Genomic DNA, 26,224 nt, shown 5'->3' on the forward strand with positions numbered 1-26,224 from the left:
CTGATATTAAAAGATAATAAAACTATTCTTGGAAAAGTATAGTCTTTGTGCCAACACATATCACATTTCCTCGATTTAACAGGACGTTTCGTACATCAAGTAACAACTATCCACCTGGTGTAACTATTGTTTCGAGACCTAGCATTTCTGTGCAACCTTCAGTTATCTTCAGTATTTTTCACTATCTTGCATGAATGTGCTCAATACTTCGAAATTTTAAAATCATTTAGCAACACAAGGAACAGAACAGATATTTATTCAGATTGATGTTTCACATTTCAGCAGTGACGCTTTCAATGCTGTGGCCAGTTGGTAGGTGCAAAGTATTGCCAAGTTAAATCATGCCTGTTTGATTTTCAGTTCTCTCTGGCCAACATTTCCCACCTGGCGTACCTCATAACAGGATGTAAGGAATCATTTTCCTACATGGTGTTGATTGGTTGCCCCAATATGAATGTGGAGTTCTGCTCTAACTCAAAGACGGTCTTTTTTTCAAGAGATAAGACTGCCAAGTAAAATTGCAGTGTTTTGTCTGTTCTTGCAGATGATCTGTGGGAGAAGTATAAACTTTTTTGTGTATTTTCAGGATTGGTTTACAGTGAGGAGCAGCCCACTCTTGAGGTTAGTATTTTGTGACCCTAGGAGAAGGAAATGAAATAACAACATTTCAAAAAACTCTTAGTCTAGCAAAAAAGAACTGTAGGGATAGAGTTTAAACCCAAGCCTTGATGGCCATTTGAACTTCACTACCCTCATCTTATGATCTTTTTCTATTCAACGCCAATAGATTGAGGATCTCATGAAAACACAGAGGGTAACTGGAATTACAGGCAGAGTCCCCCTTCCAAAAGTGCACTTGTTGGTTTTGCTGATTAGAGAGTTGTAGCAAACAATGATACTTGTAGAGAAGTTTCTGATCTCAACCCTGACCCTTCTAGAATTGTGTATGAATGTATATCTGGTTAAGATCCAATCAGGTGCAGCAATATTCCCCACGTTTTCCTGCCCGCACCTCCCCCATCCCACCAAACACGTGCATACGCACATATAGTAGTAGCTTGCTGATGGCTCATTGTTTAAATTTGTACATATATAACAGCCATTGGAATGAGATACTAGAGATTGCTTGGTGTCAGTGAAAGTGTACCTTAGCAAAGAGTGAATGACTTTGAGTGGTGAAAAATATCCAGTGAACAAAATCATTCCTACTTATTTCTCTTCCCCTGGTTGCACACTATATTTTTCTTTCTGTAATTATCACTCAGAAAAGGTGAAATTTAATCATTTTTTCCTTGCCTTGAAACTGAAACTGAAACACAATAGATTCTTATGAGTAGAGCTTATGCAACGAGCATGGGGTCTCGAGAAACTTGCAAGGCGAAATGTTGGGCTGATTGGGTGCATTTACTGTCATAATTTTAATATCAAGACATTATTTTATTGCAAGCAACAAGGATGTTGCTGTTTCATTGTGCATCCAAAAATACAACTTGAAATGTATGTCTCTGTAAAGTAGTTTTGCAGATAACTTCCTATGGAAGTTTAGTCTGCTGGAGAATCTAAGTCAGACAGTTAGACAGGTAGGAGAGTGAATGGGTATTCTGAAGTGGTAACATGGAGGTTGGGGGGGTTGTTGGTGGTAGAAGGCATGAGGCAGAGGGGTGACAGGTGGATGGTAGTGTGCAAAGGCATGGACAAGGGTTTTGAAGTGAGGGGCTGTTGGCTAAGGGTGCTGGCAGGTTATGAATGGAGATGTGATTGGAAGCAAGAGGGTTTGTGGAAAGCTGGATGTGGCATTAGTGTAGGGATATCCTGGAGTATTTATATCTAACATTTGTGCACCAAAATTAAGTAGATCTTTTATGTTTTATTTATAATTAACGTTCAGCTATTTCCTGTTGACTGCTGGGTGTCACACCTTTCATTTTGGTGATCGGAACTAAATCTGAAAGAAAAATTGGACTTTGATTGAAAGCAAGATCCACTGCCACTTCCCTGATCCTGCTCTAAATCATGAATTGCACTTCTACCCTCGTACTAAGGCGTCTTGAGTAAACAAAATTAGGGGCATTCTGAGTCCATGGAAGTCCCTATCAGTTTGAAATATGAATTACTCTGAAATTACTTCCTTCTGCTGTCACTTGCTCTCTATTGCAATCACCAAAGTTGTCACCTGTCTTAATTTTCCCCCACCCCCCCCAGTTCAGACACAATCCTTAGCTGGGGCCTCCTTGTGAACATGGTATACTTAGTCACTTTTTGTTATCTGCAGAGAAGATCTTCCTTATCTGTCATAATAGAATGGTAAAATAATTTCTTGGGAATATGTACTCATTGTTTCCATATGTGTGCTGACGATACAGATACAACAGAAATGTCTTTGCTGCTTTTAATTTGTCTTGTGTTGTGTAGGCTCAGTATGTTCGCTTAGTCAGCGGCTGTAAATGCTAGATTTGCTTGCCACAGATGTTGCAGCTGATGGTAAATCTTAATGTCCTTGTACAGCAACCCAAATTTACAGTGATGCCATTTTCTCCTCCAGTGAGACAATTGAACTTTTAATGACTTTATAATATACATTTTTCTTCCCAAACAACAATTGGTATTTTTGATTGAGCTTTTGTGTTTATTGGTCTTTTTCCATAGCGAATGAATGCAGTTAATTTTCTTTTGTTAAAAAACTGCTTGTGTGTGTGTTGGCAGGCTGATGTGAATAAAAATAAATATGAAAATCAAATCTACGCCATTGTCTAAAGTAAAAAGTTTTTTGAGCAAGGAAATATATTTTTTATGTGAGGATAATGACTGTTAGATAGATAAACTAGGATTGTTCCTTGTTTGAGATAAAATTTGCTTTCTGTTACATGCAACCCATTGATCAAAACTGTCTGGCTGCTCTCCATTTAACTTAATTAATTTTCTGCTCTACACTGCTCCTGACAGCCACCTCCTAAGGCTGAAAGAAAGTATGTAATGCTAACTTACGGTTTCCAAAAAATCTTCAATTGTTTGTATAGACATTAAAAGGTTTTTGTATTTTTGGTTTATTTTTTTCCCCTCCTGTCCTTTCCTGGGATACACTTCACCTTAGCCAAATGGCTGTTCTTAATACTCAGCCCAAAAGTGGGTATGAACAGACCATTTAACTTTCTAGTAACTGAAGATTCAGGTTAGCTAGAGTGATCAGGATTTGAATACCTTAGCTGAAAGCATTGAGTTGCATTTAATGACTTGAATTTAGCTTTAAGAGATTGATGCACGTATAGTTTTTCTTATTCTTTATTGGGATGTAAAGATGTGAGCGTTGCTGGCAAGGCCAGCATTTGTTGCTCATCCCTAATTGCCCTTCAGAGGCTGTTGGTGAGTTGTCGTCTTGAAATACTGCAGCCCATCTGGTGTAGATGTACTTAGTGTTGTTAGGAAGGTAGTTTCAGGAATTTGATCCAGCGACAGTGAAGGAATGTAGTTCCAAGTCATGGTGTGTGGCTTGCAGGGGAACTTGCAGATGGCAGTGTTCCCATGCATCTCCTGCCCTTGTCCTTCAAGATTGTAGAGGTTGCAGATTTGGAAGGTACTGTCAAAGGTGGGCTGATGAGATGTTGCAGTGCATCTTGTAGATAGTACATTGCTGTCACTGTGCATTAGTAGTGGAGGGAGTGAATGTTAAAGGTGGCGAATGGGGTGCTGATCAAGTGGGCTGCTTTATTCTAGATGGTGTTGAGTTTCTTGAGTATTGTAGGAGCTGCACTCATCCAGGCAAGTGGAGAGTATTCCATTACACTCCTGACTTGCGCCTTGTAGATGGTGGACATGCTTTGGGGTGTCAGGAGGTGGGTTACTCGCCACTGGATTCCGAGCCTCTGACCTGCTCTTGTAGCCACAGTATTTATATGGCTAGTCCAGTTAAGTTTCTGGTCAGTGGTAACCTCTAGGATATTGGTACTAGTCGCCATGCAGTTATGTAAAACATTTACACTTAATGGGGCTGTTAACATTTGATGCCACAGAGGGCATAGGTTTCCAAAGTGGGGATTCTAGGGCTCCACAAAATTATCATATGTCTGCCCATCTCATTTACACTTTTTTTTAATGTTAGTAGCATTTCTGTTGCTGTATATTTAACAATAAGCAGGGTCGGGGGGGTGGGGGAAATTCTGCAATGATAGTAGAATTTTGTGGAGCTAACTTTGGAAGTTAGAACAGAAGGAAGAGCTGCCTGAGATTTCCCAATTCAACAGCTAGAAAGCTGCTGCTCAAAAGAAATGTTCTTTGGATGGGGCATTTTCTCTTTAGTAAAAAAGCATAAAGTATATACTAAGTCAAGAGTTTCAATTGAGGTTTTTTACGCAGAGGATAGTGGGTGTCTGGAATTCGCTGCCCAAGTTGGTGGTAGAGGCAGAAACTCTAAACCCTTTTAAAAAGTACCTGGATCTGCACCTAAAGTGCTGTAAGCTGCAGGGCTATGGGCCGGGTGCAGGAAGGTGGGATTAGAACGGGCACCTGGGTGTCCTCGGGCTGGCATGGACAAGATGGACTGAATGGCCGCCTCCTGTGCTGTAACTTTTCTATGGTTCAATGAGTTCAGTCTCTCAGGTATCAAATTTATTTGGTTCAGAATTACTTTTTGAAGCTGCAATTAGTTTGAATCTAACGTTGATTCAATCCATTCAGTAAATTAATAAAAGTTCCAATTAACTGGTGGGCCCAGATAACCAAAATCACCCTCCAAATCTTAAAAGGCCTAAAATATCTTTGTGTGCAATGACTGATGTTAATAGTTCCAGTCACTGTCTTGTCCTTGGGCATTAAGTTGAGAGGCAAACCCTGCAAATTGCTACAAAGGTGGTCTGCTCATGTTTTATATTGGGAGTGTATATTCTTCAGCTGGAATGCTAAGCATACACAGATTGAATTCCTGAGCACCTCCAATTGATTTTGTAGCTTGATGTAAAGGGCCTGTTTCAAATGCTTTAAGTGTTTTTCTTCAAAACAGTTGTGGAAACAGTAATTATGGGCATGTATTATCCTGGTTTGCAACAATCAACTCTGCTTCCCTCCCATTTTTTTCTCTTTTCTTTCTCTTTGAAGACATTAACTTCTTGCTGACATATAGTGCCTCTGACACCCACACATGACTCTTCCTGAGGCCTCCTGCATCACAGATGCCAGTCTTCAGCCAATTCAATTCACACCGTGATATCAAGAAATGGCTGAAGGCACTGGATACAGCAAAGACTATGAGCCTTGACAACACCCTGGCAATTGTACGAAGACTTCTGCTCCAGAACGAGCTATGCCCTTAGCCAAGCTTTTAAAGTACAGCTACAATACTTGCATCACCCGGTGCGGAGGGGAGGCGGGTGGGGGGCGGGGAGGAAGACCTCCTCACGAACCTGCTCCTGGGCATGGCTAAGTTGGCCATTAGCAGGTCCAGGCAGCAGGCGATTGAGGGGGTCGTCCGGCCCGACTGTCTGCCCCTCCCTCCGCGGCTACATTCGCGGCCAGGTGTCCCTGGCGAGGTAGCACAAAGTGTCTGCTGGCACCGTCGAGGCCTTCCATGCTTGGCACCGTGGGGACTGGAGTGTTTTATTGACCCTCTTTTTAGTTTGATGTTTGTAAGTTTCCTTTAAATTTTGTCTTTGTTTTTGCAGTTTCACTTTTAAGGGGCTGCTTTTTAATTTGTCCCTGATTTTGTTAATTTAGTTTATTTGTTTTGACTCAGAGTTACAACAATTGGCATCTACCTGGCAATGTGGAAAATTGTCCGGGTATGACCTGTCCACAGAAAGCAGAACAAACCCAATCCGGCCAATTACTGCCCCATCAGTCTACTCTCGATAATCAGCAAAGTGATGAGAGGTGTCATCAACAGTGCTTATCAAGTGACACTTGCTCACCAGTGCTCAGTTTGGATTCTGCCAGGGCCATCTGGCTCCTGACTTCATTACCACCTTGGTCCAAATGCAAACAGAAGAACTGAATTCAAGAAATGAGGTGAGAGTGACTGCCTTTGATATCAAGGCAGCATTTTGACCGAGTGTGGCATCAAGGAGCCCTAACAAAATTGAAGTCCTTGGGAATGGGGGAAGACTCTCCACTGGTTGGAGACAGATCTAGCACAAAGGAAGATGGTTGTGATTGTTGGAGGCCCGTCATCTCAGCCCTAGAACAATACAGCAGGAGTTCCTCAGGCTAGTGTCCTAGGCCCAACCATCTTCAGCTGCTTCATCAATGACTTCCCTCAATCAAAGGTCAGAGTGGGGATGTTTGCTGATGATTATGCAATGTTCAGTACCATTCATGAATCCCCAGATACAGAAATAATCCATGTCCATATGCAGCAGGACAACATTCAGGCTTGTATTGTTAGCGAGCAACATTTGCACCACAGGAGTGCCAGGCAATGACCATCTCAAACAAGAGGGAATCTAACTATCTTCCCTTGACATTCAATGACATTACCTCTGCTAAATCCCCCCACCATCAACATCTTGGCTGGGGGGAGGCGTTTACCATTGACCAGAAACTTAATTGGACTAGCTATGTAAATACTGTGGCTACAAGAGCAGGTCAGAGGCTGGGAATTCTGTGTAACTCTCATCCTGATTCCCCAAAGCCTGCCCATCATCTATAAGGCTTAAGTCAGGAGTGTGATCCAATACTTTTCACTTGCCTGGATGAGTGTGGCTCCAGCAACAGTCAAGAAGTTTGACACCACCTATCCAGGACAAAGCAGCCTGCTTAATTAGCACCCCATCCACCATCTTAAACATTCGGTCCCTCCACAGCCGACACAGTGGCAGCAGTGTGTACCGTATACAAGATGCAGTGCAGCAGCTCCCTAAGGCTCCTTTGACAGCTGCTTCCAAACCCATGACCTCTACCACCTATAGAGACAAGGGTAGCAGACACATGGGAACACCACCACCTGCAAGTTCCCCTTCAAACCACAAACCATCTTGACTTGGAACTATATGGCATTTCTTCACTGTCACTGGGTCAAAATCCTGGAATTCCCTTCTGAACAGCACTGTGGGAGTACCTACACCACATGGACTGCAGCAGTTTAAGAAGGTGGCTCATCACCATCTTCTGAAGGGCAGTTCAGGATGAACAACAAATGTTGGCATTATCAAAGAATAAAAAAATGCATTTCATCAGCGGCTGTCAGATGAGCAATGGAATTCATGGCTAATTTTATATTTTTTCTTAGCCCTTGGTGCTGGGCTCGGTCGTAGAGCTCCACCTGCTAATGTGATGGTGCCTTTATTCATTTGGCCATTGAAGAAGCTTGACATGGTATTATGGTTGTTTAAAAGGACTTTGGAACAGAATCATTAGCATAGACTTAATTGGAATCTCACCATATGAGCAGTCATGACCATGCATTTGAGAGAAGATATTGAATGCAGGTTAACTTGTCCCAAAGAGTGAGGGTTACTTGCAATAACTGGAGTTCTGTGAATGGGTCAATTCTCCACCCTTAACTGGAGGATTGTGGTCAATACAGAACACATCATGAATTGATAAAAAAGGGTTCAGTCATCTGGTGAAATATAGACTTAATTTCCAGTAATACTCAGTGGAATGAACAGGAAAGTTGTACAAATATATATTGTGAAATGCTGATTCACTAGTTGAGGTCATACTTGGGTCACACAACTGAGGGATGCTATAATAGAGCCATTGTTCTTCGCTGCCCAGTTGTCTGCCACTTAGTTTTTTTTTGCTTGCGGCCTGACTGAAGTATGGGTTCAGTTTTGCAGGTGAATAGTAGTGTAAACCCCATCTCTACATGCATTATAGGTAATCAGTATGGTAATCTCCTGAGGTCTGTGCTGGTTACAGTCGAGTATGGGAATTACAGAGAACTATTTCTGCACCTTGTGGTCTAGCGATGCAGCTGGTGGAGGCGAGAGATCAGCTGTGCCAGTATCCTGCACCATCCTTCACTTCCCTTTCTTTGGGTTAATAGTGTCTTTGATACAGTCTGATCCTTAACGTCTCAGTACCCGGAGTAACTAATGGAATCCTTATCCATTTACATTGATAATCATGTCTTTCCCCCAACTTTTTTGAAGAAGAGGAGCTGCTTGGTGGAGACCATTGGTAGCTTATTGTTGTCGGCAATATACCCTCTAATTTTTTTGGGAACGCATGGGTGATTTGTTTAAAAGTGTGACCCCTTTATGTTTTTTTTAACGTGGCTGTGCATGTGTGGTGACTCGGGACCGACTTCCGCGCGTCCAAGTTGCTGAAAAGAGGCAACATGGTATCGGTGAAACACACTTCTCTGAAAAATGCAGTGAGCCAAGTCTTGGAGTATTTCCCTAAACCCACCTGCCTTCCAACTTCCTTCCCTTCTTTTAAGACCTTCCTTAAAACTCACATCTTCAACCAAACTTTTAATCGCTGTTACTCTTCTCCTTTTTCTGTCTCCGGATTCGTTTTGTCTGGTTATGCCTCGGAGTGCCATGGACAGTTTTGTACAACAATAACGTACTATTTTAAAGGTGCTGTATAAATGTAAACCATCCCAAAGCACTTCACAGGAATGTTATCAAGCAGAGTTTGACACCAAGTCACATATGGAGGTTTTGGGAGAGATGACCAAAAGCTTGGTTAAAGATGTTTTAAGGAGAATCTGATAGGAGAAGAGGGGTAGAGATTTAGAGTGGTTTAGGTAGAAAATTCTAAAGCTTAAAGTCCGGGCAGCTGAAGGCATGGCTGGCAATGGTTAATGGTGCTCAGTAAGTGCTGGTTGTTAGACAAAACTCTTATTTTAAGTTTTGCAGATCTGTCTCTATTTGGAAAATCACCAAAATGTATCTTGAGTATGTTGGACATATTGTACCTGGAGTCATGTTGAGAGTTTATTTGAAATAAGTTTCTCAAATTTAAAAAATACTAGATTAAGGGCCAAAGTTTATAATGCATGACAGCACACTAATGTTGAAATGAATTAAATAGAATTTACAATACAGAAACAGGACGTTTGACCGCACTGGTGTTTATGCTTCATATGAGCTTCTTCCCACAATATTTCATCTACCCCTATTTGCATATTTGTCTAAAGAATGCAAGATAAGCCAGGAAGTAGTGATTAGTTGATAAACTTCACTTACCATTTTGGATTCTAATGTGTTGTTAAACTGCGTTATATTAGTGTATTAAATTTGGTGTTGGGTACATAAAATGGCTAAGACTTGTAATGGCAACTTGAGTTAAGTTTCGTTTTTCAGTTGCACAACAGTTCTGCAGAAAAATGAAACTGGCAAAAAATAGGCTTTCTGAGCACTCTGTGGCTAAATTCTGTGCATTCTCTTAAGTGCATGCTTTTTGTTTCACTATGATTCAAACTCCGGTAATGAATTCCATGATTTAGGAATGCTGCTGTATTGTCCGTGTGGAACAAATAATGAATGTGTCTGTGAATCTATTTTATAGCCATGTTTCTCATACCGATCTTAAACTGTTGGTCAGTATGAATAAAAGTGGAAAAATATATCTAACCTTTTAAATATTAATCTCCTTTTGCTTTAAGCTTCAGCAGCCATGTAAAGAATACAGTACATAGAAACAAAGCTGCAAATGGTGAAATAAAGAAAGTTCAGAGAATCAAATAAGTCAAGCAGCTTCTGTAAAAAAAAGTATACAATGGAATTTGTTAAATATATTGCAGCTGAATTACGCTTTAGTGTTCTTGCAACTGCACCTTTATTTAAATTCTATAAGTGAGAAACTTGGACTCTGGCAGCAAATGAGTCTCTGTTTTAAAAGGAAGATGATGATTCCCTTTTAAGTGAATTACAAGGTGGTAATCTAATCAGGGGTTACACATGAGGCTGTAACACCAAAGTAGGCTCTCTGACCTCATGAGATTGGATTACAGGTTTAAGTACATCTAAAAGTGTTTCATCTATGAATTTGCATGTCTAATATTTTTATCGGTTTGTTTTGATTGAGATTTTTTATTTGCATTTTGAAACTAGCACTATTTAACAGGTGACCTTTGTTTCTAGTTGGGTTTTGGCAATGTTTATGTTCACAGCATTCTATCTTGCTGATCTTTTTTGATTAAAGGAAATGACTTGGCATGGCTCAATGGTACCATTCTTGCTTTTGAGTCAGGCTCAATTTTCAGCCGACGACATAAGGCACTTCTGTGCAGTATTGATGGAGGTGAATGAAACATCAGACTGAGAAACTGCTCATGTGGGGCTTTTGTTTTGAAGAGCAGGGAGCTCTTGCATCCTGGCCAGTGTTCCCCTCCGTCAACACTACCAGCCCGGATTAATTGGTCATTCTTGCTGTGAGAAAGTTGGCTGTCTTGTTTGCCTACAAAACAACAATGACTATGCTTGAAAAGTAACTTCATCTATAGCTCAGTAACCATTTTTATCTGATTACGGTGAAGAGCTATGAGACGGTTTTCTACATTAAAGGTGAATGCAAATTGTTGTTAACTGGCTGTGAAGTTCTTTGGGACAACCATTTATTTCATTAACATGACATCACCCCTTCCCCCACATATATTAATGTTATGTTCCTTTCCAAAAGTTTTTAAAGCAAATCTGTGGTTACAGTCCTGGAAATCAATGCCGAATTGACCATTTGCTTCTTTCCTTTCGGAGGGGGGGCAATCGCTGTAGTGTGTTTAAAAAGTTATGAGAAGAAGACCAGAATGGCATATGGGCAGAGTGAAGACAGTAACACAACTGGGAGTTTGACATATAAACGCATGTAGCACAAGAAATTAAACAAGTCAGTTACAAGCACAAACTTGGCTTGAAAGATACAATCCACTAACCATTACCGAGATCTACAAACAAGCTGGCCATGACTGGGAACTAAAATGACAGGCTTTCGGACCTTTAGAAACTATAGGAAAATTGAAAATGAGAAGGAGCAGTACAATGAAGGGGTTCTAGTATGTGAGATCAAGTTGAGGTGGAAGTTCAACATGATCATATGGAATGGAGGAGCATGCTCGAATGGCTGAATGTCCTATTCCTGCTCTTGTTTCTTCATGTAGCGGTGAAAACACTGAATAAAGTTAACTAACAGCAAAAGATCCCAGATTTTGATGGACCTGCAGACCACCTGACAATAGTGATACAGTGGTAGGATTGGGAGTGGTGTGTTTGTATAAGTGCAGAGAGCAGAGAAGGGGGTTGGAGACCAATAGCAAAAACAAAGTGATTATAGTGGGACACTTGCATAAACCACCTCGAGTAGGAAAAGCAATGTTTTCAGGAACAGTATGTTTTGGACCAGATCAGAATATTTTCTTGAATAGAGATGAGTTATGGAGGAGCAAAGAGATCTAGGTGCCCATGTACTCGAATCATGATTATGAAAGATAATTGCTGGGACTAGTGGAATGGGCCTTTATCTTATGGATGTTAGAATATTAGAGTGAAAAAATGGTGCTTCAATCAATACCTTGATCTGACCCCACCTTGGGTACCATGCTCAGTTTAGGGCACCGCATCTCAGGAAAGAGATGAAAAGCAGGTAAATAGAGTTGAGGTACAGATTAGTCATGATCTGATTGAATGGCCGAGAGGATTGAGGGACAGAACGCCCTACTCCTGTTTTATGTTCCTATCGATTTTTTGAACATTTTTGAATAGTTGATGTTTTAAGCACAATGTTGTGTTAGAACAAACTTATAAAATAAAGTTAGGTGTGTATTCAAGTGCCAGCTAACCATGTGACTACATATTCCTAAAACAAATGATTCTGCCTTTCTCATGCTAGGATTTAAATGGGTAACAGGGCAAATTGAGAGAGTCAGTTGACTTCAACATGATTCAACTAAAGGGAATTTAAAGCTGGAATACTCCTGGGTTGACATAGAATGCTCAGAGCAACTGCCTTGGGCGAATTGTGTTATGCATTAGGTACTTTGGTTTCCCTTACACTCTGCACATGATTCAAATTGAGAAGGGAACTGGGGTGCAGCTGATGAGTGTGATGAAGTTAAATATAATTTTATTGTGCCAAGCCAGGTAAATGTAACAAAGGCATTAACTACTGATCTAAGTCAGGCCTTGAGGTTCTTTGCTTTTCCCTCTCCCCTGCAGTGCTGTAATATGCTAATATTCTTGATACTGGTGATTCTGAATGGCCGTTAACCAGCCACGGATTTTTAATCACTTGGTAGAATTATTTCTACTTTTATTTAGTATGGGGGACTTTATTGAAGCTTTTGCACATGAATTCACTAGAACTCAAGCTGGGTAACTATCTGAAGGCGGTGACTGTTCAACTCTTTTTGTGTGATGATACTAACTTCATACCTGCAAACTTACTGATGCTTTTTGAGGCGAGTCCATACGCCCTATTTAAAAATGGTGTGATTTCAAAATGAGTCTTGGCTGCTTGTCCCAATGAATCACATCCTTATGACTTTACTTCCCTGTACAAGTCAGACGTAATAACTTTCCAATAAATGTAATCATGTAATTCAGATATATAAAGGGAGCCAAAAGTTTTCAAAGTGGCACAAAATATGGTTATCAATATGTGATAAATTATGTACAATAGTTTCCATTTGATTTTTTTTTGTATTTTTGTTGTCTTAATGAATTATTCATTGTCATAGCCCACATGCACTTTGATCCCTTCCTAGATTTAAAATCAGTGGTTGGCAAGAGTTATTCATATTTTCAGTTTTAAAAATATTAAATGGAAATGATCCTTGCATTATTGCAAGGAGGGGTGAGGAAGAAATAAAGAACCCACAGGATCTTGGTAGCATAATATCTGAACATTATGGCATTGCATTCTCTCCTGCCTATGACTTTTTCTTCTCTCTGGTATTGTTTTTAGACTGGGTGACCGCTTTGCGGAACACCTTCGCTCAGTCTGCAAGCATGATCCAGAGCTTCCTATCGCTTGCCATTTCAACTCACCATCTTGCTCTCAAGCCCACATTTCCACCCTTGGCCTGCTGCAATGTTCCAGTGAAACAGCACCTGGAGAAACAGCACCTCATCTTCCAATTAGGCACTTTACAGCCTTCTGGACTTAACATCGAGTCAACAACTTCAGACCATGAACTCTGTCCTCCATTTTGATCTTCTTAATTTTTTTCCAACGCCCTCCCCCCACAGGGCCACCTGTAACTTGTTCTTATGTTTTGCTTTCACTGAGCGCTGATCCTTGTTCTACTACTAACACATTCTGCTGTCTTAACTTTGGCGCTATTAGCATCTTCTTTAGTCTTTAACACTACCATTAACATGCCCTTTGTCTTATTTCCATTACATTTTTGTCAAATCTCTCCTGAGCTCCCACCTATCCTTGATCTATTTTGCTCCACCTCCCTCATTAACCCCCCCCCCCCCCCAAAACAGTATAAAATCCCATCACATTTCTACCCCTCTTCAGCTTTGAAGAAGAGTCATGCGGACTAGTAATATTGACTCTGTTTTTCTCTCCACAGAGGCTGCCAGACCTGAGTTTTTCCAGCATTTTCTGTCTTTATTTCAGATTTCCAGCATCTGCAATATTTTGCTTTTATACTGTTTTTAGCTGCTAGGCCATGATTGGGCAGGTGAACGTGGAACAAAGCAAGGGCTGTCCCAACGAGCTGGACAATAGAGGGAAGGCTTTGGTCGAATATGCTCGACCATGTCAAACTGCAGAAGTGACTAGGAGAGATAAGGCACCACAGTCATGGAGAATGTTGTTCATGATTTTGTCTCGGGTTGTTTCAGTGCTGTGGCAAGGGCAGAAGTCTGTTTGGAGAACTGTGGACTCGGGTTTGGGAGGCGATAACTTGTTCTAATGCTTTAGGGAGGTTGGAGATGTGGGGTAGTTTGAAAGGGTCTAAGGTGTTTTTTTTTGTATGATAGTTGGTTTGAAAAGGAGGAGGCAATACATGAGAGAGAACCATTTTACAATGTCATCGCTTATGGAGGCCAAGAATGGAAGTTGGGTGGTCACAAGTTTAGTGGGGTGAGTGTCAAAGGCCTTGGGTAGGTCATGGGGAAGATGGGACACAAGTTACGTAGTTATGTTTATGGTTAGGTTGGGGCAGGTTTGAATTGGATGGGAAAGCTGGGGAAGCAGCAGAGACAGCTGAACAGATGGTCACCATGTTGCTGCCAAATGGCCTTCCTCATCCATGTCTATTTGTTATTTTGTGGTTATTGTACAGATCAGGAGGAATTCTCCTGATTATTTCTCAATATGTCCACTCGTTCACTGAATTAATTAAACATCCACAGTTAAACTGCAATTTTAGATATCACAACTAGCACTTTTTCCCTTTTATGGCAATGCTACATGCTGATAACTTAATATTTGGGGGTGGGAGGAAGAAATGCTAACCTTGATGGGCTGGAAAGATTTAAATTGTACTAGATTGTGAAACTCCCCCTTAGGGTCCTCCCAGGTTATTGCTATACTGAACGACTGCAAAGCTAGCCAGAATAAACAAAAAAAATTCCTTTGTAGTTAGTAATAAGAACAAATGAGTAATTGATGAGCAATCTTAATTCTTTTCCATGGATTTTAACATTTTGGGTTTTTAGATGTTTGGGACCTGGTTCAGCGTTGTTTACTTTTAAATTTCTACAAGGCTGTTTTGCAAATATGAATTTTGATCAGGCAAACATGACAATCTGCCTGCCACAATTGGTTGGAATATCAATACATTTTTCTGTGTCAAGTGGGAAACATTTTATGCAGTGTTTGTCTTGCATTCAGAATTACATCAGACTATTTGGTTTAATCATAATTTGTTCACTGCCGTGCTAATTATAGACCTGGAATTTGCATTCCGCAGCAAAGTGACTGGCCTCGAAGAAAGCTTGCTGTAGAATTCTACTGATCCAGATCTGCTGGTGTGGATTTTATCTTTCCCAATGTTAATTTAATTCTGGTACCCATGACAGGGAATCTTGGGCAACAAGAAGAATTCTCTCAGGCAGTTTTTAATATTTTACAGAGAGCAAAATAGAGATTGAGACGCCTGCATGGGATTAACGTAGAAGCTGAAATATCATAAACTTAAATCCGTGGATTTTTAATTTTTTAAATCAAAATGGAGAAATTTGTCATTCTGCAAATGTGAAGTTAGATTTTCAGGACCAGAAATTGTTCACGAGTACTTGTGACCTACTATGCTGTTTAGTGACCCGTCATTTATTTTCAAGAGTTTTCACAACAAAACTAAGTGTAGAAGCAGGAGGTCATGTCAGTGCAAGTGATTGCTAAGACGTCTATCTGCAAGGATTTCAACAACTTCCCTGTGGAGGTGTAGGGAGTCAATGACAGCAATTCCTGTGTTTAGTTGTGCATGTGGTGCCAAAAGTTGCTATCAATTTCATGAAAATGGTGAACGCTGATGCAACTGCGAGGTCCAGGACGTAAAGTTTAAGTTCATGTGAGGCTGTTCTGTTGTCTGAATGTGGACGAATCATCTGCAGTTAGGTGTGAAGTGAGAAAAGACCAATAGATTTTAGAGTTTGGCCCACCTAGTAGCTGGTGCAAACTCTGTTGCAGCCTCCCACCCCCTAGTACGTATTGTTGACTGGAGGTACAAAAACATGTTCACTTTAAGTTGATTTTCTTATAGGTTTCCTTTGTTCTTTCTAGAAAGAATTTCTTGACCCTGAGATAAATAGTGCCTTAGAATTCAGGCTTACAGTGAGGAAGTTTTCTAAATATATACCTGTACACTTGAGTAACTAACAAATTTTGTTAGTCTGTCTGTAAATGTTATCAGTATTTTGGTTGCTAGTCTACAATTTAGTCTTGAGTGCCAAAAATTGCCATTGCGGAGTTCGAAATTAATGTTGGGTCTGTTAGTCAAAAAAAGAGATCCAGCAATGACCTATGCTAGTGGACTAATGGAATGGTGAATATGTTCCACAATGTTGTGCTGTGCATTCTGCTTTCATGTGCAGGAAGTCAGTTGTTTTTGTTTAAGAAACTTTCTGTTGAACTGTTACATTTATGGTTTCAACAAACACTTTTGGCAGTTACTGGTACTGTGGTATTTTAAGCCCTGTATTAATTTGCTTTGCCCCCATTACCGTTACTGCTTCTGATATTTTAGTTCTGTGATAGTGGCTCTGAGGTGTGTGCAAAGTTCAGGTTTCAATTCTAGTTCAGAGTATTCTGTATGTGGAAGGGTGAGTACCGTGTTGCTAGTTTAAGTAACCACGCTTGCCTTGTAAACTTCATTAAATACTAGCATAATTGTGTATTTTGTGGTTGTTAAATGTTTTATTTTATCCAGGTGTGTGTAGGAGTCAACGAAGGCTTGAATAAGCTGCTCTTTTCTTGTGGGTTGTGTGTGGTCTTTTTTGTTGAGAGAAGTAGGATTTCTGAAGCTGTTTTATTAATTATGATATGTAAAAATTACATTTTTAAAATTTAGTAAATCAGATTAAACGCCTGAAGCGGGGGAAAAAAAAAGACTGGAGAAGACCCAAAGTTGATGTTGATTAAAAATAAGTGGGGTGTATATTTTATTATCCTCTTCCTGTGTACTCTGCACCTTTTTTAATGAGTGAGGATGGGCAAGTGACCTGATCATAAACCTTTAGCAATGTTTTTTCAAACTAACCTGCAACACTCTGGCCAGCTCCCTCACGTGCTTGCGCTCCAGGCTGGCTCCCCCACCCTCAGGAAATGTTTGGTCTCTGCTTGGTACCTCCCCCTTAGCACAGTTGCGATTTGTTCCTCTGCAGATTTGGGGGTTCCCACCATAATAAAGTGTTTCTCTTTACTCATTTCAGCAGTTGGCACACCTTTAAATCAGAAATACATTTTTGAGCTGGTTTTGAAGTTCAATTTTAAAAGAAGATAAACTGGAATTGCCTGTTGCAGCTAAAGCTCCTTCTGTGTAGGAGATTATTTGTCATGATTTAAAAATGTGGTTCTTTTACATACTTTTCCCCTTCTGTTTTCACACCTTTTTAAACTAGTGTTTGTTAGCTTCCTAATATAGGTTGAAGGTGTACATATTTTCATGAATATTGTTTAAAAACACATCGAAACAAAATTTAGTGATGATAGTGATAGTGCGCAAAATGTGTAATATAATTTACAGCAAGGGTACGATTGAAAGATTTAACAGTTTCCTGTTTTCTTTCACAGAAATTCCAGGAACAGTTTTTTTCCAGTAAACGGCCTTGTAATCACCCATTTGATGAAGAACATGGATTAGCACTTGGAGTATCACCACTTTGCAGCAAGTTTCCAGGACTGGAACCTCTGGAAGAGGGGTGCAAGAGAAATGAGTTTGCATCGCAATCAGCAAATGGGATCAGACCGCGATCTGCAGTCCGCTGCATCTTCAGTTAGTTTACCTTCTGTTAAAAAGGCACCAAAGAAACGTCGCCTTTCACTCGGGTCTCTGTTTCGAAGGAAAAAAGAGTCAAAACGAAAGTCCAGGGATTTAAATGGTGGAGTTGATGGAATTGCAAGTATTGAAAGCATTCATTCAGAACTATGTAATGATAAGAACTCCATATTGTCAACCTGTGGATCTTCTGAAAGCGGGACTGCATCTACTGACAAACAAAATGGAGACTTTCTTGAATGCCCTCTGTGCCTTTTGCGTCTCTCTAGGGACAAATTTCCGGATATTATGACTTGCCCCCACAGGTCATGTGCAGACTGCTTGCGGCAGTACTTGAGGATAGAGATCTCTGAGAGTAGGGTCAATATCAGCTGCCCAGAGTGTACAGAGAGATTCAATCCACACGATATTCAATTAATTTTAAATGATGATGCGCTTATGGAGAAATATGAAGAGTTTATGCTACGGCGGTGGCTGGTGGCAGATCCAGACTGCAGATGGTGCCCGGCTCCAGATTGTGGGTAAGGAAAGACCACATTGGATGTAATGGTTTCCATGGAGGTGAAGGGGGATGGGAAGTGGGAACACATGGGTGGTTCTTTCACTTCTGAGTGTTTCAAAATATTGCTGCAATTGGGTTGTTAAATGCATTCTGTCCACAGAAGAAAGCACTTTTTTTGGAGTTGTATACTAATGCATATTACCTACTGTCCTAATAGATTTTCATGTCCTTCCACTGCTATCGTTACGTTAAACATTTTCATAAGGTCAGTCAAATTTTTCACAGCAGAAGGGGCAACTTGTGTTACATCAGCTGCAAAGTTATGTAATGCTACAAGCACTAAGCTTTGATACCTGGAAGTCTCTGATTGAATGCATCCTGTTCATATGGCAGCTTTCTGACCGAACCATTCAGCATTTGATTGAAATGCTACAAAATTATTTTAGTTCACTCGAGTTCATGATTCCATTCTGAACGAATATTTCCTCAATTTTGTCTCTGATTTTATGTTACACTTAAACATTTGCGCGTTAATATGATATGCAACTTTGAACAATTCGTATAATTTAAAAACCAGCATTAGTAACTTCAGCCATTGGTAGAAGATCACCTGAGCCAGTATGTGAATATCGAACCTGAGGTTTGCTGGTTATAAGTTGCCTATTAGTTGTGACTTGTGCAACAGATTTTATGGTAATTGTCCTTGTCTCTGTAATTTCTCTTAACTCTGATACACAGTGCCCCCCTGATACTTACCATTACTGAGCATAATTTGGTGAATCAGCTGATTGCACAGTTTAAGAAGATTCCCTCTTTGGTCTGTCAATTAGTTGATCCCTGGGTTTCTTGTTAAGGAATAATGACTGTGAGGAAGATTAGTCATGGAAACATTGAAACATAGAAAATAGGAGCAGGAGTAGGTCACTCAGCCCTTCGAGCCTGCTCTGCCATTCAATATGATTATGACTGATTCTCTATATCAACACCATACTCCCACTCTCTCCCCACACCCCTTGATGCCTTTAGAGTCCAGAAACCTATCTATTCCCTTCTTAAATATACTCAGTGATTTGGCCTCCATAGCCCTCTGTGGGAGAGAATTCCATAGATTCACCACCCTCTGAGTGAAGAAGTTTCTCCTCATCTCAGTCCTAAATGATCTACCCCATATCCTGAGACTGTGAGCCCTTGTTCTTAAAAAAGCTTGACTTTTTTAAGTGAAAATCTTACAAACACTAAACTACAACACTGTACAAACAAATGAGTAAATTTTTCAGTTAACACAGAAATGGGGTTGGTAACTTTTCAAGTACTTAACCGAGACCATTATAAAGTAAAACACGATATAAAGGTAATTAGTCTTAGCTAAAATCTTGTACGTGGTAACTTGGACCCCGACTTTGGCTGACCCTTCAGTTTTGTGTACGCAGTTTAGTTGTGACTGTACTGAGTTTTTATTTAATAGCATTCTTGATCAATAGCCAAGATCCCAGGCTCCAAAGGATTCTGAGAATCTCTTATAATGTGGAGCATTTTTCATTTGAACAGTTGATGCTAGTATAATTGGTGTAAGAGTGATTGGGGTAGAACGTTCTAGATCCAGTATTGAATGGCGGGTTTAAATAGTTTTAGATAACTTGGATCACAAGCATTTTCATTGCATAAATTCTCAAAGGTGGATAGCTTCTAAGGAACATCTTAAAGAAGGCGAGAGTTAGAGAAGTAGTAAGTTTTAAGGAGGGAATCACTGCAATTTGGGTCGAGGGGGTAGGTGGAGCGAAGAAAACCGGTGATGTGCAAGAGGCCAGAATTAGAGAAGCACAGAGATCTGAGGATTGTGGGGCTGGAAGAGAGTTAAAGAGGGGCTTAGGCCATGGAGAGATTTGGCAGAAAAAATGATGAGAATTTAAAAATTGCTTTGGAATGTTTTAGGAGCAAGGCTGGAGAATAATCAGATAGGCATTTGATCCCACCAGGCGGTGAGCGGTTAGGATCTGGAATGCAATACCTGAGAGTGTGGCGGAGGCTTTTCCAATCGTGACTTTCAAAAGGAAATTGGGTAATTATCTGGAGAAATCCATTTGCAGGGCTTTGAGGGTTGAGAGTAGCTGAGTTCTTGCAGAGAACTGGCATGAACACGATAGGCTGAATGGCTGAATTCCAGAGGCTAAAGACCCTCTTGCGAGAAAAAAAATCCTCCTAGTCTCTGTCTTAAATGGTTGACGCCTTATTTTTAAACTGCCCCTTAATTCTAGACACCCCCCACAAGAGGAAGCATCCTCCCAGCATCTACCCTGTCAGGTCCCCTCACAATCCTATGTATCAATAAGATCACCTCTCATTCATCTAAACTCCAATGAATATAAGCCTAACTTACTCACCCTCCCCTCATAAGACAACCCCTTCATCCCAGGAATCAGCTGGGTGAAATCTCTATGAACTGGCTTCCTATGCAATTATATTCAACCATAAGTAAGGAGACCAAAATTGCACGTAGTATTCCAGATGCCATCTCACTAAGGCACTGTACAGACGTAGCAACGCTTCCCTAATTTGGTATGCCATTCTCCTTGCAACAGAGGCAAGCATTCCATTTGCCTTCCCAATCACTTGCAGTATCTGTTATTAGCTTTTTGGGACACCCAGATCCCCTGTTCCACTGCAAAAAAAAATCTATCGGAAGTTATTGATTTCCTTGTAAAAGTCTTTAACTTTGCAGAAATAGAGTTTAAAATTGGTACAAAAGAACGGAATAAAAAGACTAATGGTAAATTCACCAGGGAAAAGTGGAGAAGAAAATTTACCTTCACGGACCAAACTGGGCCATGATTAAAGTTGCTACAATCACCCCAGAAGCATGCTTCTGGGATGATTCTAGCAACATTAATCATGGTCCAGTGTTTTTTTTTGGATGGTGCAAAGGAGAAAAGATCCCTGAAAAGCTTTAATGGTATCTGGTACAGATCCTTTTGGGGGCAATTTTTAAAAAAATCATTTTTGTATTTGTTTGCGTGGTCCCCAGCACAGGAGACATTTTAAGTTACTCAGTACAACAATGGAACTGTACTGCAAGGACCTTTGATATAGTCATGATATTATTGTGCTGAAGAATAGTTGACCTTGGACAATTGTGGACCCATACTAAATGTAATCATACATTCTTGCTGTATAGCTGTAGAGCAAGTTTTATGCTGAAATTAGGAAATGTTAGTGAAGCATTTGGTGCTCATCCTCTCTAAATTATGTTTCTATTTCTGATGGAAAACTTATTGGACTACTCACTTAAACCTGTTCATACATGCATTCAGTTCAGTATTTGAACTGGGCTTCCAGCTACTAATTGTACCCCTTATCCTCTTTCTCCTGCCATCACAAAAAATAAAGTAACAACCTTTAGCAATTTGCTTCATGAGGAAAAACATTACCTTTTTTCTGCTATATTCCATTGTTACTGTTCTTTACAGGATATAGCCAGTTTTGATATCAGAAAGCCTTAGGATATTTGTGGCTTGTATTGTATTGACGACTTGTATTTAACCAAGTTACTTAGCCTTCTTCCAAGATTAGTAATCCACTGGTCTGATTCATAATAAAACAAGATTACTCATCCTGCCTGCCTACCCTTAACCACTAGACTCATTTCATGTCTTGAGTTAAGATTTATTTTATATTGAAAAGAGCTGGTCTTAGGCCAGTCCACTTTTTCATTTTTGATTCAGAGTGCAATAAAAAGCTTGATGGATTGGATTTACACACACAGATTTGAGCCACACATGTTACAGGGTTAAGTTCTGCTGAGCATTCAGCATTTGCAGTTGGTGTAATTGTTCACTTTTGCAAAGATTGTTAGGACTAGGTGAACACGGACTGTCAATAGCTTGATGATTAAGCATGTGTAATGGGAATGTTGGCTTGAAGCATTTCAGATATTAAATTCTCAGAGGTACATTTCAATTGTTTCAAAGCACATTTGTAAAAAATTAAAGTCCCTAAATTGTAGGTTTGAATAATGGAACATCTAAAACATTTGTGATTGCATGCATGAAATGCTTTTAGAAATTGGAGTAATTTTTTTTTACTTGGCTAAATATTTGACCCCTTGGCATGATGGTGAATCATAAGATTCAGGAAGCTTAAAGAAAATTCCAAAATAATTTTATTCTTTCTCTAACCTAAATTGAACACCTTATGGTTTGGGAGGAGGGGTTTCTTTAAATGACGTTTTAGTTTGACGCTTTAGTTTACATTTATTGACTGAGATTATTGACATATGGAACTCTTGGAGGAGGAGGCGTATGAATTTTTATCAGTTTAAAATTCTTTAAGAATTCCTTGAACTACATACCTAACATGTTGAATCTAGATTAACTTTCTGTATCTCAGACTTGGACTTAAATCTGGATTTGTAGGCTAAATAGGGCCTGAACAACCCAGTATTGTACCTGGCGCATGTAGAGAATTAAAAGTAACTTCATGCATTTTTCATTCCCCCCCTGTTTTCTTCTTTCCCCTTTCCCAGTTCAATTCTTTAGGTGCCAGGCAGTCCGTGGTATCTACTCAACCAATCCTTATTTATTTGGGAACCTCAACAGTTGATTGAGACAATCCCATCATGAATGCATCACAGCTGAAGCAAATCCCAATGCCAGCTTGTAGTTAATTTAATTGCAGTCAGAAGAGAGAGGTGATCAGTTTTCCCCCTCTCTAACCTGGGGTGCTGAGGGTCAATTAGCTGGTGTATTGCTATCCACACTTAGATCACTAATCCGGAGATAGTTTCGACTCACTGCAGAAACTTGCTGAACCCTTTGGCAGGACCAAAAATGAATAGTCTTGTATCAGTTTGTCCCTTTGCATAATCTGTCATCTGTTCCACACTGTTGTTTACCCAATCTTCTGTAAATCCTCAGCATAGCTGAAGAAATAAGCTTAATGGTTATGTCTCGTACATCTTGTATCCATGTTTTCATAATTGTCAAAATTTTAAACCATGTTTGTGATATTTTAACATCATAAATAACAACTTGTATTTATTTGGTTTTGATGTAGTAAAATGTGCTGTTTTACTCAGCCAGTGGACTGCAAGATTTATAGTTCTAATAATTGATGGTTCCTGGCCCTCAGAATAAGAATCGAGGGCTACTTCAGACTGATTATTTTTGTCTGGCAGTGACAAACCAATTTTGACAAGTAATAAGTCCTACGGCATGCAAGCAGTTGCTTTTCTGGTCCCATTGGTTATTTAATCCCAGTGTGATATTCTGCTTAAGGGTATTTTTTAGTTATCTCACAAGTGTGTCCAGCCTGAAGCATTGGAAGAGAGAGCTGTTGAAAATTCCAAGGTTTTCTGTTTTGTCTCTTAAGATTTTGGTAATGCTTGTAATGATGGGGTGGATGACAATTTCATGCTTTGCTACGATCCTACTGACCACACTGCAAACATTTTGCACCGGAGGGCATCCAGGTTATAGATTTTGGCCTTTCGACCTGGGTTACATCTTCAGGGAGTATTTTGAACAACATAACACAAGGGTGACTCTTGCATCGTACTGCACACTCTCCCTTTCTCCCATCTCACGCACACTCACTTGCTCTCACATACCCGCACTGAAACTTGTCTTAGCCTTGACCTTGCTTCTTAGCCGGTCAGTACAATTTTAAAACACCGGCCTTTTATGGCAGCAAAACTGAAGACACTTTTGAAACGAGCACTAAAAACCCAGTATAATTCTGAAATTGAGACCCCTGGCTACCAAGCTATCCCTCAGAGGACTAATCAAATCAGTGAGTGTGCTCCCTGTCTTTTTCTCTATACTTTCAATCAAACCCAATGCTCCAATTTTTGACAATGGCAAGGAAGTCTGTGATTGAATACAGTCAGACCAGACTTTTAAACAACTAATGTTTATATTCCATTTTCTTCTTTCCTAAACAATTTGCATCTGATGAAGCCCTTTACGATCCTTCCTGTCTGGCTTCTGAGCTCAGGGCTCTTTTTTCGAGAAGTTCTCTATATGATTGTGAGCTTTTAACCCTGAGAATACGAATTTAAATTTAACACTGGCAGTTAAGTGAGCATGATGATAAGGGCTGTTCTGCATGTTCACCTTACTATGAATTAATGCTTTGTCTCCTCCATAGAGACTGGAGAATCATACGTGCGAAAGATGCAAACATCTGGTTAAAGTCACAATGGCACACTAATCTTACAAATGTTTAGGTTGCAATATTGTGCGAGTAAATTCAGGGCAGTGAGAGTCAACACCCATGAACTAAGATGCTCAGTTTGCTTATGGGAACAACTGAAATCACTGAACCAGAGCATGCATCTATAGCCGAACCAAATTTGTAATTTGGTCTAATTGCTCAATTTGCGAGTTGCAGTTTAGTTCAGACCTGCTTTGCAGTAATTTTGAGTCTTGGTAAAATTGATTTGAGGGTTTGTATGAATGATGCATGTGTGGCTTGTTTACAGTTGAGGATTTTATTTGATGTCCAGTGAAATATAGTGGTGGTAAGGACTGAATCTGTTTTTCGTACAGACAAAAATTTTATTTATTTTTTGCAGTTACGCAGTGATAGCGTTTGGCTGTGCCAGCTGTCCAAAGCTTACTTGTGCCCGTGAAGGATGTGGCACTGAGTTCTGCTACCACTGTAAACAAATATGGCATCCAAATCAGACTTGTGATGCAGCACGTCAACAGAGAGCGCAGAGTTTGCGATTAAGAACAATACGCTCTTCGTCAATCAGCTACAGTCAGGAATCTGGTGCAGCAGGTACAGAAAACTGGACTCTTCGTAGATACGTTCAGGACGAGATTTCGGGAAGAAAGGGGTTACCTGAAATAAACAGCCTCCTGGTCAATCAGATTTTACCATCTCGCTCCACAGGTAACCATTTTCTTGATGGAATCTCCTCCTATAGAAATGCACTTCATGTTTTGTTTATAGGTTTCCAGGATTGCTGTCCTATTCCCCTAATTGGGTAATGCCATAAATCATAGGTTTAAAAAACAAATCGTCACATAGTCCATTAACGGAGCCAAAGGGTTTTTGATGTCGACCTAACCTCCTGAAGGTGTTATTGGAACTTGCCTACTCGTAAATGTTTATTATTGCCGGCAAGGAAAAGGGATACTTGAAAACCAGCGGTTCAGATGAGACCTTTTGCTTTCTACCAAATTATCACACTCTACGATCTCAAAATATTGTTTATTTGTACGGCCATAAATAACATTGTGCAATTTATCTTAACTGCTTGTAAGCTTGCAAGAGCCTGGATAGAGTTCCTGTGGTCTAGTGTTGCCACAGAACCCATTTATACAAGCTGGGCTGCAACGAGGTGAATCCTTTCTTGTGCACACATATATCGAGGGTGATGAAATATATCAACAGTGGGGGCAATTCCTACTTTGTGTGGACATTGGGCAGGCAGTGCCATTGGGTATCCTGCCTAGTTTTCTTGGCACAGGTTTTGATTCTGTTTGATTGACGAGCAGTGAGCAGCCATTGGGGTGGAAATCTGGTGGTTCTTCAACAGAGCTGACTCAGAAATCATGGGCTAAGGGAGCGGAGGTGAAAGGGGCAATTTTTGAAGAGCTATAAAGATCATTAAAGCTCTTCCTGGCTCCTGAAAATTCCATACACAGTGGCATGGACCACAGAAATTTGGGTGATTTTGCAACAACTCGAATTAGGCCAGTGTGTGCCTTGAATGGATGGTGTGCGCGTGATGCATTCTTCAATCATTGCTACCTAGGTTTACAGCACAGAAATGGGCCTTTCAATCCAACTGGTCCATGCCGCTGTTTATGGTCCACACAGGCTTTCTCCCACTTCACTTAATCTTGCACTGCCTAGCTTCCCCTTAAATTCATCTATGCTATTCGCCTCAACCACCCCCATGTGATACTGTGTTCCACCTGCTAACCACTCTGGGCTGAAGAAGTTTTGCCTGAATTCCTTATTGGATTTATTAGTGATGCTCTTTGTATTCATGGCCCCTAGTTTTCATGTTACAAGCAAGGGCAGTCACCTGCAACGGGCAGGTGCCTGGGTCTCCCAGGTGAAAACGCAAACAAAATACTGGCATGTGGAATTTGAAAGGGTGGCAAGTTCAGCCCCAAAATCTTTGGAGTGCACCCATCCAACAGAAGTTATGGACATCAGCTTCTGTGCCCTGCATACACCACAGCGTACTGTTAAATTCTGCTTTGCCTGTGTAGGTAAAATACTGCATCTTCTGGCACAGTAGAACGATATGTACTTTCCATGCCATAGTAGCTTTAATTTATTTTATAACTAATTTCCAGGATATTCAGACCTTTTGGCTTGCTGGTGTGTGACTTGGCTGTTAATATTGAACTCAATACGATCCTTAAAGCTTTATTTTTGTG

At 40.3% G+C, this 26,224-nt stretch overlaps 2 protein-coding genes across 8 annotated transcripts in view; one reads left to right on the forward strand and one right to left on the reverse strand.

Annotated features, from left to right (window-relative positions):
- The window catches only part of LOC144679535 (sperm-associated antigen 1-like), a 503,898-nt gene that overhangs the window by 313,237 nt on the left and 164,437 nt on the right, over nt 1–26,224 (reverse strand). The gene's annotated exons all lie outside the window — the stretch shown is intronic.
- Nucleotides 1–26,224, forward strand: part of rnf19a (ring finger protein 19A, RBR E3 ubiquitin protein ligase) — a 68,467-nt gene that overhangs the window by 13,371 nt on the left and 28,872 nt on the right. For 2 of the 4 annotated variants that reach the window (XM_078540023.1, XM_078540021.1), the window contains exons 2-3: nt 17,122–17,847; nt 24,397–24,719. In XM_078540023.1, coding sequence (XP_078396149.1) covers nt 17,261–17,847; nt 24,397–24,719 — 910 coding nt within the window. In that variant the 5' untranslated portion in view covers nt 17,122–17,260. Of the gene's footprint in view, nt 1–5,975; nt 5,995–17,121; nt 17,848–24,396; nt 24,720–26,224 lie in introns of those variants that run through there. The other 2 variants (XM_078540022.1, XM_078540024.1) reach the window with 2 other exon arrangements.

The sequence above is a fragment of the Cetorhinus maximus genome, chromosome 4, assembly GCF_964194155.1.
Source record: "Cetorhinus maximus chromosome 4, sCetMax3.hap1.1, whole genome shotgun sequence".
In the NCBI taxonomy this organism is placed as follows: Eukaryota; Metazoa; Chordata; class Chondrichthyes; order Lamniformes; family Cetorhinidae; genus Cetorhinus; species Cetorhinus maximus.